Raw genomic sequence first — 21,019 nt, 5'->3', positions numbered from 1 at the left:
GTACGAGTGTGTGCGCGCGCGGTAAAGGGTGTTTTGTTTTCTTTCTCTCTCACTCTCCGCGGAGCGGCGACGGCGGCGCCGTAGGCGTCGAGTACGTTCATTGATAAGCGCGTATACGAGAGAGCTCTCTCTCCCTCTGGCCTACACCAGCGCGTGACGTCACGGGAGCTCCTCTTTTCCGATTTTTTTTCGAGTCGTCGCCTGCTTTTCGAGCTCTCCGTGTACGCTAAAATCGCGTTGTACACAGGTCCACGTGTGTACGCAATCCAGAGAGAAAAAGGACACGCGAATCGGATCGAAAATCGAGAGAGAGCGAGAGAGAGAGGAGAGAGCGAGGTAGAATAGCAGTAGCTCCCTCGGCGCGCCACATACTCTTGCTTGCTTGCTTGTGCGATATCGGAGATAGTCGGCTGCGCATATTGATTGGTCTTTCGAAGCTTCGCTCGAGGTGGCGCTTGGGTGCTCTCTTTGGGGGAGAAAGAGCAAGAGAGAGAGAGAGAGAGAGAGAGAGAGAGCTCGGCGCTCTGGGGGCTGTTTTCTCTGATCGATCGCGGAGTGACCCATATAATCTATAGCTCTCGCGACTCTCGGCTCCCCCTACTTACACCTGCCTGCCGTCTAGCCGAGCGCCCCCTAGCGGCCGCCCTAAGCGAGACTCGTCAGCGTTTAACTATATACTATATCTCTCGCGGCTCGCGCACACACGACACAGTGGAAGCAGCTTTCGGCCGGAGGGACGAGAACTGCTCTCTGCTCGCGCGCGCGCTCTGCCTGTACTCGCGCTTCTTCGGAGGGTAGTGGTAGTCTCGTCGTCGTCGTCGTCGTGGCCGCGCGCGCGCGAGAGAGGATGTCGTGGTCGCTCTCCTCGGGACGATAGTGTACGAGAGAGAGAGAGAGAGAGAGAGAGAGAGAGAGAGAGAGAGAGAGAGAGAGAGAGAGAGAGAGAGAGATATTCTGCTGTCCGTCGCGCGAGTGCGCGGATTATGCCTCCCGCAGGTGTGAGTGTCGTGCTGCATGTGTGAAAGCTCGTATTCCGCTCGGCTGCGGCAACATAGCGCTGAGGATATAGACGAGGACGAGGAGGAGGAGCAGGACAGGCAGCGAGAGAGAGCAGCTTCTAGGCGCACACGTACCAGCAACCCTGGCCTGCCACAATCCTTTCGACTCGGTCATCGTAAGTCGGCTCCTCGTATACACCGCTACTGCCCGTCGTCTACAACTCTCTGTTACACCTTGCGACGACTTGTATCTATACCCTTTTCTATATCTAGTTCTATCCAGCAACTTAGCTATACTTTTTTTTCCTTTTCTCCTTTATTACTAAGTACTATAATACTGCTGTAAGATTATTCTTTCGAGAGTTTAGCTGATCTGCAAGCAATGATTGTCGTACTATAATTACAAAACGATCTATACTGCACGAGGCCACGGCTATTCTACTAGCTCTCATTCTCATCTCTGTCTGAGCCATCGGGCACGTTTCTACTGCCTCTTTCTCTCACGCCTCCCCCTTATCTCGCATTGATTTCCGCAGCTTATACGATGATCGCGCGAGTGAATAGCCTTATTTTTTGTTCCTCGACGACGACACACCCCAACATGCCCGTGTACAGGGCGGGCATCATATCCAACTGCAGGCCCAACTGGACCGACTAACTCTTACGCACACCTATACTCTCTCTCTCTCTCTCTCTCTCTCTCTCTCTCTCTCTCTCTCTTTCTCTCAGCAGCAGCAGCAGCAGCAGCAGCAGCAGTGGCATGTGACGTCTCGCCTCCCTCTCCCGCGCGCACGTATACCTCTCTCCGCGAGGATCAATAAGCGCCGTACGAGCTGTGCCGCCGCCGGCAGCGAGAGAATAACCCGAACGGGGATAGTATCCTGCCCTCGTAGATTCTCCCGACTTTTTCGAGCTCGCGTACGCCGATTTTTCCCGCTGTCTCTGCGTATGTATGCGGACGCATTATACACGAGGCTCTCACCTCGCAAGCTCGACGCTACGCGCGCGTCTATATAGCTGCCTATACGTCGACGCCATTTTGCTCGGTGTGCTGCAGCCCAAAAAGCTCCGAAGAGAGAATGACTCGCTCTCTCTCTCCCTCTCGTACACCCACTTACGGGTGACAAACGGCAGCTTAATTCGCTATGATACGACCCTATAAGCTGGAGTAGACTAATCCAAGGCCGAGTGCATTAATATCCTAACTCGATTTAGCGAGGAAAATCCAACGCACAAGATGGGCCGTGCGAGATAGTCGCGTGCACACACAGACTTGCTACACGGCGTACGCTCGCACACACACACACACACAGCTACGGGGGAGATCGATAGATTCGCGGGGAGGTAGCCGCGCGCGCGGCGCGATAAGAAGCTGCTGAGGTGTGAGGGAGAGTGAGAGAGAGAGAAAGAGTGCGATGTGCATTATAGCGTGAGAACTCGACGTCGTGTGCTGTTTCAGTGCTGTGGCGTCGGCGGTGGCGCGTCCACGGCACCCCAGCTGCTGGGCTCTGGCGGCAGCAGCGGCGCTGCTGCAGCAGGCACCGGCGGCTCCAGGGTTATCTCCAACATGCAGGACCCCGTGCTCGAAAACATCCTCGAGGTACGTATTCGACCATCTATCGAACGCAACGAGCAGTATAGCGAGGTAACGAACGAAAACAAAACAAATCTCAGCAAATGCGCGAGACGGAGGCTCGCCGAGCCGACCTCGAGCGCCAGCATGCCGAGGCTCAGCACCATCTGCGCGAGAAGATGGCGGGCAGGTATCAGGGGCCCGAGTCCGTCGAGGCGCTGCAGTCGAAGATACGCGAGCTCGAGAAGAAGACCGAGTTGCAGATGGTACGTCACGAGGAGCTCAGTCTTGAGCTGACCAGCCTGAAACGCGCTCGCAGCCGTGGACCCAGTGCCCTCGGCAGTCATCACGGGGCTGGCGCTTCCTCCTCGAGCAGCACTATGCAGGCCACGGCCACCTGGCCGCCGGCCGGCTCCGACATCGACCGGATCATGGCTAAGATCGAGCAGGACAGGTACCGCACGTACGACAATTATTTCTTCACAACTAACTAATCGATTCTCTTGTTGCCGCCTGACTTTATTTTTTTTCTAAACGACGCTACATGTACACTACGTACGATACGTACCTACACGCAAAGTGTGCTTTGTCGATCTGTCCCTCGCCCTCGCGCGCAGAGGATGTCGGATACGTCTGTATGATGATGTGATATATATATATATACACACATACTTATAATAATCTTTACGATAAACATCCTATTATCCTTAGTCCCCCAATTATATATCTGCCGTAACATACGCACACCCATACTATATCTTATATACCCGCATGCTTTACTGGCTCTCTCGTATACCGACCACTACTACTCGCTCTTTTCTCTCACAGTCTCATTAGTCAAACTGGCTCATTAGAAATTGCCTGCTCTTAGAGCACCGCCGCGCGCAGCGGTACGGTATATATACCTAATACTTGAATATATAGCAACGTTCTTTTTTCGTTATAATTAAACATACACTTTAGAGTATACCTATGTATCGTAGCTTCGAGACACTCGCCGCCAGTATGTAAAGCTGTCCTCTCTGACACGAGGCATCGTTTGCGTTGTTTTGTGGCTTTCAGCAGCGGTAGGATCCTACACGAGCTCGAGCACTCGCGAGGCGCCGTGACGACGCAGCAGCCGATGTCCCAGAGCCTACTGAGGTCCAGCGCAGAGAACCTCCCGAACCTCGGACAGCACCAGCATCAGCACCCGCCACATCCGCACGCGCTCAGTCTCGGCATGCAGCCCTCTCACCTTTCTCACGTGAGTATACTATATATACTAGCCTTGAGCTTTCTCTCTCTTTGGAATTTGGTATACGAGATTGAATTTTTTTACGTGCGCAGCCGTACGCGGGCTCCCCGATGCCACTGACGCCGATGATGCCGGGCTGCCCGCCATTGACGCCGAACGGCCCACCGTACCACTACGGCGACCCCATTCCGCCGGCGCCTTCGTCGCTCTCCACTAGCCAGTCCCAGCCCGCCTTCCAGCAGAAGCAGCCACACCAGTACCAACCTACCCAGCAGCAGCCGACGCAGCAGACGCACAGCAGCCACTACTCGAGCAGCCAGTACCAGGAGAGCTACCCGCACACGCAGACGTATCAGCAGCCCATCGGCCCGAGCTTGCCGAGCCAGTCGAGCCAGCATCCGACCTCCTCGACGTATCTGCCCACCGTCAGTCAGAGCAGTTACCAGCTCAACGGCACGCAGCCGCAGAGCACGACCTTCTCGAGCCTCAGTGGCGCCAACACCTCGCATCCGAGCAGCAGCTATACCAGCTCGGTCCAGCCGCAGTACAGCACCCAGCTGAGCCATCACAACTACTCCGTGCCCCAGGCGAATCTGCCCTCGAGCCTCGGCACCAGCCTGCAACAGCCCTACTCGAGCTCGAGCTATCACGCGAGCCTCCCCGGGACCCTCAGCAGCGTGTCCCAGTCTGTGCTTCCCTTCTCCTCGACCAGTACGAGCACCTTCTCCACAGCCAACGTTGGGACCACCGCTTTCGGCAGCTCGGCTGCCACTACGGGTGAGTAAGACTCAGCGCTAAACTGGGACTGTAGATAATAGCGTCACGCGTGACTCGTATTTTCAGGCTCGGGCCTGCTGCAGACGATAGGGGACCCGCTGCACGCGATGCAGCAGCTCTCCGTCCAGTCGCAGGCCAACCAGCTGCAACAGCAGGCGATAATCCAGCAGATCCAGCAGAGCTTGCGCGCGAGCTCGCCCAGCCCGGCGGGCGCGAGCAGCTCGGTCGGCCATCACTTCCTCGGGCCCCGACAGATGCCCAAGATCCCGACGAGCATCCTGACGAACCCGCTAGACCGGCTGGACCGGCTAACGAGCGCGGACACCGCGGCTCTCGAGGGCCAGGTCGACATGCTCGACATACCGGGCAAGGGCCGCTGCTACGTCTACATCGCGAGGTTCACCTACGAGCCATTCCAGCACTCGCCGAACGAGAACCCCGAGGCCGAGCTGCCCGTCCAGGGTGGCGACTACCTTCTCGTCTGGGGTCAGCCAGACGAGGACGGCTTCCTCGACGCGGAGACCCTCGACGGTCGGCGCGGTCTCGTCCCGGCCAACTTCGTCCAGAAGCTTGTGGGCGACGACCTGCTCGAGTTCCACCAGGCTGTCCTGGGCTTGCGCGACGTCGACGATGCCGTCTCGACGAATATACCCCAGGTATGCTCACAGCGGCGCTGACCGCTCGTCACGAATCTTCGCTGAAGGGTGGTATGCAATATGCTCCCTCCCACTCTCTGTCACTCTTTTTCTCTCACTCACTCCTCTCTCTCTCTCTCCCCCCCTCTCTCTCTCTCTCTCTCTCTCTGACATAGCTATAGTAGTTGTTGTAGCATAGTCTAATAGCAGTCCTGCATCTTCTCGCCCTTTTTAGACGTTGCGCTCCTGTTCCGTTACGAATTCCAAGAGCGCAAAGAGCGCCGAGTCGGGATCCCAGCAAACCCTCGAGGCTGTGAGTATCTCTCTCACTCGTTGGATACCGCCCTTCGAATTGCCCTTCGAGTTTTTATAGCTATATTATACTATTACTAAACGATGTTGTTCGTCGCTGTGTATATATTATATGTGTATCGATGACTCGAATATATTTTAATCGACTCGACTCGTGCAGTGTTACTTGCAGGACATAGACCTGGAGCTGGCCGCTCTGGAGGAGGGCAACCGCAACCGTCAAGCGGAACTGTCCGCGTATGCGGAACTCGATCAGATCGCCGACGAAGACGAGCAGGAGCCACCAGGTATGGCCGTCGCTCGGCTACAATGTGTTTTTCATATAATATCGTTCTTCATCATCGTACCATAAATGTGTTACTCCAAATTGGGATGATTTAGTAAAAAGTGGCCGGAACGCGTAGAGTACATAAATGATCCCAATGCGATTCGTACATCAATGCTTGTTTATTGGTTGCATGCTGTGCTACTTACATGCGGCTTGTTGCCTATTATAATGCATTGCTAGGGGAGAGTTTGATGAAGTGTGAAGTGGCTAGATAAGGTAAACTGGAATATGTATAAAGCAATGGCTGGCTTATAGAGATAGACCGTAGGCGCGACTAGAGCATATTCTAGCTACAGCTAGGCTTGTCCTGTTCTTTTTCCTTCTGAAGAAGTCTACCTGTTTTCGGACCTAGTTCCGGCGCCCCAGCACCTGACGCTCGAGCGTCAACTGAACAAGAGCGTGCTCATCGGCTGGACGGCCCCGGACAATCCTCACCAGCTCGAGTCCTATCACGTCTACGTCGACGGCGTGCTGAAGGTGACAGTCAAGGCCACCGAGCGAACCCGCGCGCTCGTCGAGGGTGTCGACTCCACTCGGGTTAGTATGATTCTCAAATTCGTCAAAGCTTAGTGTGTACTCATGTGAGTGAATTGCCTGCAGACGAGCATGAACTATTGGTTGCAGCCACACCGGATAAGCGTGCGCTCGGTTACGCACTCGCGGCGAACGTCCCGTGACGCCGCCTGCACGATGGTCATCGGAAAAGACGTGGCGATCGGCCCGACGGCGGTTAAAGCCTCGAACGTCACTGCTACCTCGGCAGTGATATCCTGGCTGCCGAGCAACAGCAATCACCAGCACGTCGTGTGCGTCAACAACGTCGAGGTGCGCACCGTCAAGCCGGGCGTCTATCGGCACACGATAACCGGCCTGGCGCCCTCGACCATCTACAGGGTCACCGTCAAGGCCAAGAATCTCAGAGCCACGCACTTCGAGGACCAAAATGCTCAGTCGGCCAACAACCAAGCCTGCCACGTTCACTTCAAGACGTTGCCCAAGGGACTGCCCGATCCTCCGGTCGATATCCAGGTTTGCGCCTAGTTTCCTTCGCTTCATCGCCTCTTATTATTATGATTATTGCCCTGATTCAAGCAAGCCGCCGCGCGGATGTTCATATACCTCTTTTCGCTCACACCTTTTCTTTTTTAACTCTATCTCTATCTATCTCTATCTCTCTCCATCTACCTCATATGGATATCTCTGTTGTGTTGTGTACTATCATCATTGATGAAATTCAATGCAATCCGTTGAACAAGATTCATCGCGAGTACATATAGTTAGTCAAGCATCACTTGCTCCTTCATCTCGGCTGTGTATAACTTACTTTTGTTTAGTCCGTCTTTCTCACATTATAATATAAATACACACAAACACTATATACTGAAACTCCTAGATTTATTATGCCTCAAGATTTCAGATGAGATGGGCATAAGTAAAGTATTGCTTCATAAAGGAATTATTAAGAAAAAGCATAAAGAGCCTATGAAAACTACATTTCATTTTAGTAACTCGGAATTTTTTTCTTCAAAGGACTGGGTAAAGACATTGCATGCCTATTTTTAATTCCATATTTATCTTTTATATCCTCTCTCTCTCTCTCTCTCTTTCTCTCTTCCACTCTCTATATACTATATCAGTATATATTCTTACAACTCTCTATTAATAGAATCCTGTTAACCAGCCGTCTTGAATAGCTCTATTATGATGAACAGGAGTCTATTATACCGTGCAATATTGCAGTACTGTGAGATAATCTAGCTAGGCAACTTACTGGCTTATGTTTGGCTTGACTATTATTACTATTATTATTATTATTATTTTTATTTTTATATTATTATTATTAAGTGCAGTGCAGCAGTACATGAGATATATTCTAAGATTTTGCGCACCTGCATACTCAAACTTTTGCCCGTGTCACACATAATTTTGTTCAGTCGCACAGAAGCGCACCTCTGTAACGCATATGAGTACTCTCTACTACCTCTATAATCTTAATTATTTTCATACATATGCAAGAAAAGAAAGATATAAATATTAGTTGAGTCGGATAGAAAATTGAACGAAAAAAACAAAACGATGATAAGATATACGAGATAATAGATTCAATCCAGAAGTGACAAAGCAGGAAATAGGATAAGTCGCGAATGCTAAATGGAGCCAGGGCCCAGCGTAAGGTGCGCGGGGCTCACTCATTTGAGCGGGTGTCTGTGACTCAGGTGGAGGCTGGACCGCAGGACGGCACTTTGCTAGTGACCTGGCAGCCTGTTGCCCTAAACGGTTCGGCAGTCACCGGTTACGCGGTTTACGCCGACGGTAAAAAAGTCACGGATGTGGACAGTCCCACGGGCGACCACGCGCTAGTCGACATACACAAGCTGATGGGACTCAATCCTAAGCATATCACTGTAAGGACCAAGAGCAGGGAGAGCCAGTCCGGAGACAGCTGCGCCACAGCGATACCCTGCAGCGTCCTCAGAGGTAAGCCGCAATCAAGTCTTACATCGACACACGCTTGTGCGAGTACATCGAAATAGAACTATATGCGGACGTGGTGTGCGTAGGTGGCCCCGTTCACATGCAGCAGCAGAACATTCACAACATGCAGAACGACCCGTCGCACCAGATGCACCAGCAGATGCAGGATCAGTCGGGTATGATAATGGGCCCGAGCGGTCAGGTCATGCACGATCCCAATCAACAGAGGATGATGAGCAACGTCATGGCTTCGGGTCCTCATGGCCAACAGAGATACTCGCAGAACCCACAATCCATACCTGCCCACATGAGGCGCCAGCACACCAGAATTGACACTCACGGCCAAGTCATCATTGAGACTGACGAGAACTTGTCTGACAAGGAGATCTATCCCGGCCAGACGGTCTCTCAAATGGGTAATTAAATTGTACTCTACACTATCTCTATGTACGATTACGACCCGTCTTTTCTCATCATTTATTTTCCCTCAATCTATTCGCTCTATGCTGCTGAATTTTTGAACCGTCTCGTTTTCAAGTACAGTACTAAAGATGGTACTGTTTTTTGCCATTCATCACTTTCCTTTATTATTTACTGGAATGTTAATTCCAACGAAATTAACGAGGTACTTCTGACATACTTCCAAATCCAAACTTGTAGACCCACTCCCGATTATTATAATGTAAAACACGAGAGTATTATGTTACATTTTTGGGTTTACTTGGTAAACTAGTGTAAGCTACTATTTCTTTTCTGTAAAAACACGAAATAACAAACAAACGTAAAAGAAAAAGAACGGAATGATTGGATCTGTCTACTCACGAAGGGATCGTCACGAACACAAAACAAAAAATAAAAGTGAAATCGCTGCATTGCATGAATGCATTGGGCTCATATACAGGTCCACCAGAGATAACAAAAGACTCGGCGAGCGAGGCGAACTACAGCGAAGAGGAAGGGGAGACCTCTCGACGTGGTGCTCATATGTCCCATCAAGGAAGTCCCAGTCAGCAACACCATCAGATGCAAATGCAGCAGCAACAGCATCATCACCAACAAATGCAGCATCATCAGCAGCAGATGCAGCACCATCAGCAACAATACCATCAAATGCATCCACAGCAACAACAGCAGCAGATGCCACCACAGTCGCAGCAACAGCAGCATCTGCAGCAGCATCCGCAGCAACAGCAGCGTCACGGACCGCCACCTGGTCAGGTTGGCCCTGGACCAGGTCAGCAAGGCGGCGCCAGGCCCAGTAGGGCTGTGGCCAGTGGCCCAAGACCTCCTCAAGACCAACAGTACTATGAACAATCACCATCAGGTATACCCAGTGGCCAAGTGTTTTCAAGTTCTGTACACGTCCTGCATCAGTGTCTGGTTCTGACGCACGTCCGTTCATTCATCTCTTGGTCGTCATACTTTGCGATGCTTGCTACGATCGACGAAAAAACAATTTCACGTTTATCTTTGAAAGTTTTTCTTGATAATAATAAACTTGAAATTATTTTTTTTTTTCAACCATCTTGAACAATATCTATAATCTACAGTCGCTGCTATTTACTTAAGTGTTTTCTAAATCAACGTCGTCAAAACCTGTACTCTACTTTTCTACTATACAATTACTTAACGTTCTGACTCATTACTATACCTACTACGTATTTTTTTTTACTGCACTCTTTTGCTATGTGAGATACTTCGATTTATGCATTCTGTCTTATTTCTTCTATAAGCTTATACAAACAAATGTCTTTGATGTTTTTACTGTTGTATCGCGCTAAACACTCAACCAATCAACAATGTGCGACTGATCATCAATATTTGTGGATTTATTGCCGACTCATACTATACATACAAAAAAATTAGATAAAAATACATGAATTTTCACGTCAAGCATGCAGCCAATAATACAAACCTATGATAAAAATTTACGAAAAAAATAAAAAAAAATTTTTTTATCGCGATATATATTGCACGTATGAATGTCCGCCCCAAGATCATAACTTTAGATGCACTTATCAGGTATTCTTTCCAATGGGTATACGTCAGCACGTCCTAGCTCCATTGACACAGTTGACTCTCTTTGCATTCCGAAATCCATGAATTTTAATGAATAATTCAAATATAGCTATGAATACTGTGCCAAAATCTACCAAACTTCAAAAGTGTAACGATACATGATATATGTATTGTACTTTAAATTTACCGTTTTAAAAACTGAGTAATATTTTTACTACAATAACGATCTAATACCTTTGAAATTTTTATTTTTTTATCTAAGTGTTTCTACTTTTCTACATTTTTTTCAATTTTATCTGATGTCTAGATGTTACTTACTTTTTTATACTTTTTCCAAATAAATCGTCGTTGTGAACTCTTATCATGTGTGTGTGTGTGTGTGTGTGTGTGTGTGTGTGTGTGTGTGTGTGTGTGTGTGTGTGTGTGTGTGTGTGTGTGTGTGTGTGTGTGTGTATATATATATATATATATATATATATATATATATATATATATATATATATATATATATATTCACTGTAAAAATGTTTGTACGTACTCGCAATGTATTTTACAAAAAATAATGCTTGTACAAAACTATGTATAAGACACTTTTTGATGTTCCATTTTTGTGTGGCTATATGATTATAATATAATGTAGGCTTATCAAACGATTGAATTAAAATTCTAACTTGGTCAAATTATTAAAAATTAAAAGAAAACAAAGTCTAATGAATGTATGTAATAAATTAGAGTAAAATTAATACAAATTTCTCATGCGTTGAGATCACGTAAAAAATTATACTTCAGGAGACACAGGTCGAGTATAATGAACACATATGTATATGCGATGATACCTTAGCTGTTTCTTAGGGCAAACTGTTATAATAGTGTGAGTATCGTAGAGGGAAGTAAAGCAATTCTAATATTTTGCATTTTTTTTAATGTAAAGGAGGCCAGCAAAGAAGAGGAGGGCCCATGTATAGAGGAGGACCCATTAACCAGGCTCAGGCTGGTCCTCATCGTATGCCTGCAGGTGTTCAACAAGCCAACAAAAGAACGCGCTGGTTTGTTGCTATTTTCGACTATAACCCGACAACTATGTCACCGAACCCGGATGCCTGCGAGGAGGAGCTGCCCTTCTCTACGAATGACATTATCAAGGTATTATACTGCAGATATATCGATCAACGCTTTGATGCCAATCGAGTTTGAGTTGTCGGTTGATAAAAACGTTGACTATTCGTGCAGGTTTACGGAGACAAAGACTCAGACGGGTTCTATTGGGGCGAGTGCCACGGCAGGCGCGGATACGTACCACACAACATGGTCGAGGAGGTGAAGGATCCGAATCAAATAGCCCAATTACAAGCTCAATCGGGTCAAGTAGGTGGCCCCGCTGGTAGAAGAGGTCAGATGCCCAATGATCGCTGGGGTGACATCTACGCGAGCATGCCGGTGAAGAAGATGATCGCCCTGTATGACTACGACCCACAAGAGTTGTCGCCAAACGTTGACGCAGAGGTCACTGTTATATTATACTGTACAAATACTCAAGCAGCAGCAGTTTAGCTTATGAAGAAGAATTTGACTTTTACTTTCTTGTCGAGCAGCAAGTGGAGCTGAGCTTCCAAACGGGGAACGAGATTTACGTCTACGGCGAGATGGACGACGACGGCTTTTACATGGGTGAGCTGGACGGGGTACGCGGTCTGGTGCCGAGCAACTTCCTCACCGAAGCCCCGGGCCAGGCTCAGGGTCCGATGGGTCCGGGAGGCCGAAGAGGCCCCGGTCCAGGACAGGGTCCCGGGGCGAGGGGCCCACCTCCCCCGCCTCGGGAACCGCCTGGCCATCGCCGTAACAAAGGTAATTAGGTTTTGACATGACTTTTATTTGTCGCCCGCGCGACGCGAGCCGGCTCCAGAGGCCCGATTGCCAATTTTAAGCGCAAAAGCTCTACCGTAACTGTCCTGATGGGCCTATATGTATCGGAGGAGGCAAGCGTCGCGCCGACGACTTCTGCTTGTCGATCCGCAACGCGCAAGCTGTTGGTTGCTTCGCAGCGTTGCTCTGTCATTCCATTCGACATCCCTATGTTATTAATATAATCAGTGTTTTTTTTTGTTGTTCTTTATACTTATTAATTGTATTCGCGTATAAGTCCTATCTACGGTTGAATATCAATAATGAATGGAATGAAAAACGACAAGCAGTATTACGACATGAGACTCGATGTACCAGACGACAGGCAGCGACGGGTCGCAGAAGATTTTGTATTTATCAATAACTATTTAATTATTTGAATAGATAAATTCATTATTTAACGTAATTCCCTGCATCATCATATAATTATATATATATATGAGTCAAAGAATCACACAACACAATGCAATCATCAAACCCAAAAAAGCAACAGCGTATTCAAACCTGTCATTTCAGACGCATAACTACTTTTATAATGTCATTCAATTTGTTGTCAACATATACATATATGTATGTATTTATAAAAAAGTCACACGACAATTAAAAGCATTCATAGTAAGGTAATGTTTGTTGTTGGCCATCGACTGGTGACCGAAGAGCGGCAAGTCCTGATCCGCAAATTTTCGTCGCAAAATATACACATATATCAATTTAGCAATCAGCTTACAAATGTTTGTTTGCTTAAAATTATGTACCCATCAGAGCAAAGAGATATGTATAACACGATTGATTCACGCGTTAATTGTCACACGTATTATCAAACCATGTGTAATAATGACACTCGCTGGCATTTATCATTACTTTTTTAATATTTTTACATTTATATATATCATATATTCTTTAAGATAGGTAAACACACGATTATTATGCAATATAAACACCAAGCTGCTTTCAGTGTATTCTATTAAGTATATTATATATATATATATATTTATATATTTGTTCTGTCTCTATCTATCTCTGTCTATCTCTGCGAGCACTATCGGCTCCGTTACTTCTTTACATATATATATATATATATATATATATATATATATATATATATATATATATATATATATTACTCTTACTGTCTTTTTCTACATAGTTTTTCTATATATTATATAAATACGTACGTATATACATATATACATTATGTTTATATTTAGCGATTGGTTTTGATATATATATACATATATATATATATATATATATATATATATATATATATATATATATATATATATATATATATATATATATATATATATATATATATATATATATCTGAATATCATATACTGCTGTGCTAAAAATCTCTATATATACACATGCAACAGTAATGATGATGTGTATACTATATATACTATATACTTACTATACTCTATATATACCGACATGATTTGTCGTCTCTGTGTGCCTGAACTGGTCGATGGTCGTCGTGTCACATGATTGTCGTTCGTGTCGTGTTGTCATGCTGGCCATTTCACAATATCAATGTTTATCAATGTCTTTTTTAATCGTCTTAGAAACTTTTCTCTGTCTATTTAACAAGCGCTTGATGAAAAATCTGTTTGTCAACTGAATCTTGACTGTTTCTTTGTAAATTCTATTCACACGATATTGCTGCAAAGAATTCAATATCTTGTCTATTGCATATAAACATATACGCCGCGAAGAACGGATTATTAAACTTGTGCGCACCAGTCGTACAAACTCTCTTTGGCGTTTCTTCTTTTGAAAAATATCGTATAGTTTGTTTGTGTCGAGTAGATGTACTGCAATTAAAAGTAAATTTGTTGTTGATGAAGTATCTGAGAGTCATGTATACAAGAGTAATTGTCAAAACGACTGCTGTAATTGCTTTGCGTAAAGTACCTGCTATACACGTATATACGACACAGTACATAAAAGCGCGCAATTATAAGAGAGATGTGTACACTTGGCGCGAGATTAAAATCATGATTATAGAGAGAGCAATGAAATTAAATGCCGCAAAATGGGCAGAAGTGAGAAATGCGCCAAGAGAATGACAACACGGTTCTGTTCTCTTCTCTGTTGCTAGATGCCTGCATTGTGCCTGTGTCTGTCCCTGTCTGTCACTTAGACTCTAGACAACTACAACAACCACTAATGAACAACCAACAACCACATCAACTACAACAATATCAACAAAACAATCCACCGCATCTAGCGTACCAACAAGCGAATCACCATAGCTACACGACCGTTACCACGTCCAATCAACATGGGCCCGGTCATCCGCCTAACCAAGGCGGACCCATGGGTCCCCATAATCAGCCTGGCCAAATGCCGCCCCATATGCAGCAGCAGGTGAGTGCACATTTCCTCCTGAACGAAATCTCTCTCTCTCTCTCTATCTCTATCTCTCTGCCTTTGTCTAATTCTCTACTCCCTATTATCTTTATATACTATCCCTTATCGCTCCTCTATATACTCTACTTTTTCTCGATATATCTATATCTATCTCTCTGACGAGTGATGCTGCCGAAAGTCGATTGAATGATCTTGAGTTTTTGTCGTTTTTTTTATTTTTTTTCACACGTAACGTTGTGTCGATGTATCACCCATTGTTTGGAAAAAAATTGGAGTTTCGCACAAGAGCTCGTGGACAATTTTCTCAGAAAACGAAATGCGTGTCAGTGTATAGAAAAAATGTCTCACTGTGTCATTCTTTCTTTTGAGAGTTGAAAGAAAAACGATTGAAAGAAACAACACGGGTGTTTGCATTATTGAAGGCAATATGTATACGCACTTTTCTCGGCGGTAGAACTATACGAAAATCAAAGCGACTCAAGTTTGCTCGCACTGTGTACTAATAATGCATGCGATATGGTTTTCGGTTTATTCATCAGCAAAGGCTGGCTATCTTTGATTTTTACTATTTTTTTTCTACGTACATACAACGAAGTGTTTTCTACTATACAAAGAATTTTTTTTTTGTACTGCGTGAAATGATTGTCGCTTTTCCACAGCAAACTGACTAGACCTATGAACAGAAGTATTTTTCATACGCTTGCTTTGGTGTATCATATAAAGCAACTTTATTTATACATATTATTATAGTAAAGATTATAAACGAGGAAAGAAATTGCTGTTGAAATGCTCTTGAACGATTTGAGTCTCTATTTATACCTTTGCATATATCACTCATAAGTATATAAACAAGATCAAGTTCTCCTATGCTACAAACTTTTCCTCTGGAAAGACGAACGAACGAAATGCTTATGCTTTTTGCAACGTACACAAAATTTACTATTTTTTTTTTACCATATATGCTACAGATCAATGAACAACTGTTATACATTGTATGTATATTAAAACTCAATGAAACAACAGCTCGATAGATATTAAACAAAAATCTAAATAACCAACCAAATAAACTATACGCAATATAATAAATACTTCATTTTCATTTTTTTTTGTTTTTTATGTGTACGACAGCGAACAAAGTCCCAAAAGCGAGTTCTTTTCCAGCGACACACGTCGATTAGCTCTACTACCAATAGTATATTAAGAGAATGAGAAAACGCAAAAGACAATGAAACGAAAGAACAGTCAAGGCGCACCGAATCACATGTATATACCTATATAAAAAAGAATTTTCCCAATCTTTGCAGAGAAATCCGCAAAAAGCTGACAACCTAAAAAACTCTCGTGCCTCGTAGGCTAGACCCGAAGAGCAAAACGATCACTACCACAATATACCGAGAGCTAGCGACGAGAGTGCATCCTTAATCCAACTGTAAATTGAATTTTTTTCAGGGGAGGGGGAGAGGCGCGGTCAATCGGGCCGGTGGTAGTAACATGCCGGGAGGTCCCCAAGGCATGCCGGGCCAGATGCAGCAGCAGCCGGGTCAGCAGAACCAGCCGTACGGCCAGCAGCAGCAGCAGCAGCAGCAGCAGCAGCAGCAGGGCCAGATGGGCCAGATGGGGCCGATGGGGCCCATGGGCCAGATGGGTAATCAGGGCGGCTACCAGCAGCAGCAACACGGCCCGGGCCAGGGCTTCGGGCCGCAGGGCCAGCAGCAGATGCAGGGCCAGCAACAGATGCAGGGCCAGCAGCAGATGCAGGGCCAGCCGCAGATGCAGGGCCAGCAGCACATGCAGGGTCAGCAGCACATGCAGGGCCAGCAGCACATGCAGGGCCAGCAGGGCCAGCAGCAATACGGGCCGCAGGGCCAGGGCGGCCTAATGTCCGGCATGCAGGGTGGGCCCCAGCAGAACAAGCCGATGCGCGGCATTCCCGCCGTCATTCCCACCGCTCACTCGACGAATCCCCAGCAGCAGCATCAGCAGCAGCAACAGCAGCAGCAACAGCAGCCGGGCGCGGGTCCCAATCTCATGCAGAAGTTCACCGAGATGGCGGGGGCCAGCGCCGGCGGCGACATTCTCTCCAAGGGCAAGGAGCTCATCTTCATGAAATTCGGACTGGGCAAGTGAGTTCGAGTAGCCGGGCGTGTGACAGCGACAGGCCCGTCTCAGCAACTACTCCAACTGCTACCACTTGCACGACTCATTGCGCCAGCTAATTATCGCTGCATCATTATCGGGCTGCAGAGAATAATCGATGCTTTGCCAATCAGTATTAATTGTAACATTGTACACATTGCACATTGCTCATCGAAGACATATCGCGCTCCCGCACGCGTTTATCGAGGCTGCGGGAGTTAATAATCGTCGATGTTGGGAATTATATAGCTATGGTATATATATATATGAAAAATGCCACCGTTTAAGGCTGGCGAAGCGACGCGCGACACACATTTACACGCGAATAAAACTACATACATTATACATACGTATACATGCGCATATATTATATATATATATATATATATATATATATATATAAATTATATATATATAATTATATATATAGAGGAAGCTCAAACTTGAATCATTATGAATCATTCTATATATAGGTATAGGCGTGCGCGCGCGATGCTCTAGACCAAAGACACGCAAGAGTCTCGTATATACATGAATATGTGTGTGTGTATATATATATATATATATATATATATATATATACACACATACACATACACCCACGAACACACAGATACACCTACACACTCACAAACGCGGTAAATATGTTATATATATACATATATGTATCGACGGGGAGAAACAATATATAAATATAAAAAATGACAAACGCGCGGTGTCATTTTATCAATTCGTTAAGGCAAAATCGCTGAAATGCTGCTGCTAACTGCCGATGTGATGCTGGCTAGTATATATATATATATATATATATATATATATATACAATACGATACTACGCGTATAACGATGAGCGTGAGAAATTAATCGTTTATCCGTCTGGTACGATCAATCATATTCGCATGAGTTTATCGTCCGAGATTTTTAATGACTGAAATAAACAAAACAAAAATGATGTAGTCGTGCACGCTGCACGCCGAGTGCTCGAGTTTAAAAACGGCGCGCGATGGAAAGAACGTTCAATATCTTCCCTTTCCTTCATTTGAATTTCGGATGAATATCGGCTTTCTGATTCCTGAGAAAAGAGAGAAAGATGGTCGGAGAGTGAATTTTTAAAAGATCGAGACAATGCGTCCCATTATTTTATATTCATTATTATTCATGGACTGACTCTCATCGATCGACTAACAAAACAAAAGTAGGCAACGCGAAAAAGTTATATAGAGACTATTATAAGTAAAAGCAGAGCGCGAGCTCACTCGCAGTGCAGCGACGACGAGATCGGGACCTCGGACGATTGGAGTATAGCGCGGTGGCCGATTGAGACTTAGTTATATCGATTAGCCAGATAGATAGTGATTATTTAGTAGGAAAAATGACGGACGGGAGGCGGGCGTGCCTTGAGATGCCTCAAACCCTGACACAAACAATAATCATATCTTATAAAGTTTAATGCAGTTATGATTATTTTAAAATGATGAAAACTTATCGCGATTATAAAGCGAGCATACGGTGCAAATGCAGACGATTATCTTAATTATTAAAAAAGACAAAAAACAAAATAAAAATAAAAACAAAAAACGCTATCGTGCGAAATATTGTGAGAATGAGAGAGCGTCTACACGAGCGGACAAGTATACAAGAGCTAAATTAATCGGAACTTAAGTATATCGTGAAATAATAATGAGTGTGTTCCTCTGTGAATGATGACTACTGATGACGACGCAAAAAAATACATATAGATAAAGTAAATAAAAAAAGGATTCAATAAACTATGGGATGCGGAGAATCAAATAATGGAAATAAAGTATCAGCGCAAGTAAAAATAAAAATAAATCACTGTTAGAAGGGCGAAAGAGAAAATGACGAGGCTGGCGACGTCGCTCTTCGCATATTAATCATTCTATATATATATATATATATATAACATTGTACTTATTCGAGATAAACCGTTTATTTGTATGCGGCAACGAATGCCTTTTGCAATCTTCTATACTAGCGCAAATTTTTCTATATATACTTTCGATCTCATAAGTTATTGTTAAAAAATTGACAAACATTATAATCACTCCGCTATTGAACAAGTTCTCCCGTGTTAACGACGACAGATGTATACTAGCTCTATAAATGAAAATGCCGTTGGTCTGCGACTAACTGTAAAAAATCGTTCTGAACCGAAGTAAAATATTTCTATATAGTTTCTCTGAGAGGATAGATAAAAAAATGTATATTAAATTGTTAAGCGAAGCTAATTTTATTATTTACGTATAATTGCGTTAATTTAAAACGAATTTTTTTCAAGTTAGAATAACCATGTTTAAGTCGTTTAGCTACACCATTGATTCTGCGCATCAAATCAATTGTAGCACATGAAATTGTTGCATCAAGATGACCTCTCCATTATACATTTTACTAAAATTCAGTTAAATGCGTGTATGAATTTCACCAAGTATATAAATTTGCGAATGTCGAGACATAATATATATGTCGATTATAAAACGACTATCATCGTTATAGCTCTATCGAATTCTTTTATTACTTAATGACCTGTGCTGTCATCAGAGTATTAAGATTCTATGCAAAGTTAAGAAGGAATAATTAAGTTTAAATTGGATGACCGAAGTTGTAAATCGATTAACCTCGTTAATAAATATAACTATTCGAAGGATAGAAATTGCGAAAGCGATACGCGTTTGCTGCGTTTTATACGCGTGTGCGTGTATCAATGAAAATTATATAATAATGACTTATAAATAATATACATATAAAACTATACATAAAAACATATACATATTATACATACTATACATACTTACGTGTATGTATATATATATATATCACTATTGCAAATCGTTGTTACATCGCTACTTGTATCGTATTTTGTACAAAGTATCCTCTATATCTTTAGTTCTCTTTTGCCGATGTTAACTGCAATGAGTATAAAGAAGAACATAATAATTGACGAAATTAACGTGAATTTAGTGAATAAAAAAAAGGTGAGAATAAAACGTGGTGATCATTATTGAAATAAAACTTCTTCGCGTGCGATATATAAAAACAACCAATGGGCTTTGATGATAATCTCGCAGAAAGTTTAAAAATAAAATAATAAATATTTACAAAAAATCGGCACAGTGTGGCTGCATATTTCATGGATCATATTATTATGATCATAGGCTGTAATTAATTTGTTGTTACGTTGACTGGAAACGGATATATATTATATATGCAAATATAAAAAACTCGTCAATTTTGAAAACGTTCGATCTTTGCTCGATATTATACATATATAAACAAAGTTAATAACAGAGATGGTTTAAAACGTATTGAATAGGGATTTTAATTGCTAATTCATTGAAATTTTGATCAATTTATAGCGCTACTGTTATTTAGAGAAAATAGCGCCTATATTTAATTGAAAAATGTTCTCGTATCATAGACGTCGATTTTATAATTTCTATGATACGATTTATTTGCGGTCTTTAACGGTTATATTATTTTTGGATTTGATGTTACAAAGAGGATTTACCACTTATTAGGGTTATTTTATCAGCATGGCTTTAGAAGACTTCAAGTTTAATATTTTACGGAGTGCACTATAATTTTTTTTTTGTTTATACGATCAAAAATATTCAACTACAAAAATGGTAGGGCATACCTTGTCAGACTATATGCAGCATTGTAGCAATTTCTAAAATATTTCAACCTTTCAAATACATATTCAAATTTTCATATCGTTTCTCGCATTTTAGTTAGCGAAACTTAAATAAAATTGTTATTATAATAGCAAAGTAATAGTAAATTCAAAGAATAAGCAGGACCCAAATAAAATGGATTTGCCGCTTACGCGTTATAATATACACAAGTAAATAATGTATTGCCGCTGATCTTGTTGATATTGTTGTACATATAAGTGTCTTTGAATATATGCGCAAGTTTCGAAAAGAAATAAGTACAAAGCGAACGGCTGAACTTGAAAAAATAACACTGACGTTATCGTGCAAAGATAGAACGTCTAAAAATTGATAGGTGACACAGAGTTTGTGTGAATTTCTTACTATATGTTGAACAATAACGAATAAAGCGTTATAGTAATGAGGTTACTACTAAAAAATCGGAAAAAGACGATTTTTGCCATAGTAGTACAAAAGTCTGATAACACCTTAAGGTCCAACAATAAAGTTTTATTTTTTATTCAATCGTAATCGATAATTTTCATTAGAAAAAATTACGATACTTCCAAGATTTAACGTT

At 43.7% G+C, this 21,019-nt stretch overlaps 1 protein-coding gene across 18 annotated transcripts; it reads left to right on the top strand.

Annotated features, from left to right (window-relative positions):
* Window positions 1–187: 187 nt before the first annotated feature.
* LOC100679892 (RIMS-binding protein 2) lies at window positions 188–20,970 on the top strand. 18 transcript variants are annotated; one of them, XM_031926357.2, is made up of 18 exons: window positions 188–1,174; window positions 2,458–2,598; window positions 2,673–3,025; window positions 3,637–3,817; window positions 3,901–4,585; window positions 4,652–5,241; window positions 5,456–5,533; window positions 5,693–5,819; window positions 6,189–6,397; window positions 6,461–6,889; window positions 8,059–8,338; window positions 8,422–8,751; window positions 9,237–9,659; window positions 11,286–11,497; window positions 11,585–11,857; window positions 11,947–12,199; window positions 14,361–14,629; window positions 16,082–20,970. In XM_031926357.2, exons 2-18 carry the CDS (start codon window positions 2,566–2,568, stop codon window positions 16,757–16,759), a joined length of 5,403 nt encoding a protein of 1,800 aa, XP_031782217.1. In that variant the 5' UTR covers window positions 188–1,174; window positions 2,458–2,565; the 3' UTR covers window positions 16,760–20,970. The 18 variants fall into 18 exon arrangements, with proteins under 18 accessions (XP_031782217.1, XP_031782215.1, XP_031782229.1 ...); XM_031926355.2 differs by having other exon boundaries at window positions 733–1,174; window positions 2,673–3,034; XM_031926369.2 differs by having other exon boundaries at window positions 784–1,174; window positions 3,634–3,817; window positions 6,485–6,889; window positions 8,077–8,338.
* Window positions 20,971–21,019: the final 49 nt, after the last annotated feature.

Source organism: Nasonia vitripennis, chromosome 3, assembly GCF_009193385.2.
Source record: "Nasonia vitripennis strain AsymCx chromosome 3, Nvit_psr_1.1, whole genome shotgun sequence".
NCBI lineage: Eukaryota > Metazoa > Arthropoda > Insecta > Hymenoptera > Pteromalidae > Nasonia > Nasonia vitripennis.
Note: the sequence above shows the minus strand (reverse complement) of the source record. Positions and strands in the feature narration are given on the sequence as shown.

Bases quoted from the DNA above. Each gene is read 5' to 3' on its own strand.
- LOC100679892 (XM_031926354.2), top strand. From the start codon at position 2,566: ATGCAGGACCCCGTGCTCGAAAACATCCTCGAG. The intron at 8,752-9,236 runs GTAATTAAATTG...GCTCATATACAG, and splicing joins CCAGACGGTCTCTCAAATGG to GTCCACCAGAGATAACAAAA. The intron at 14,630-16,081 runs GTGAGTGCACAT...AATTTTTTTCAG, and splicing joins CGCCCCATATGCAGCAGCAG to GGGAGGGGGAGAGGCGCGGT.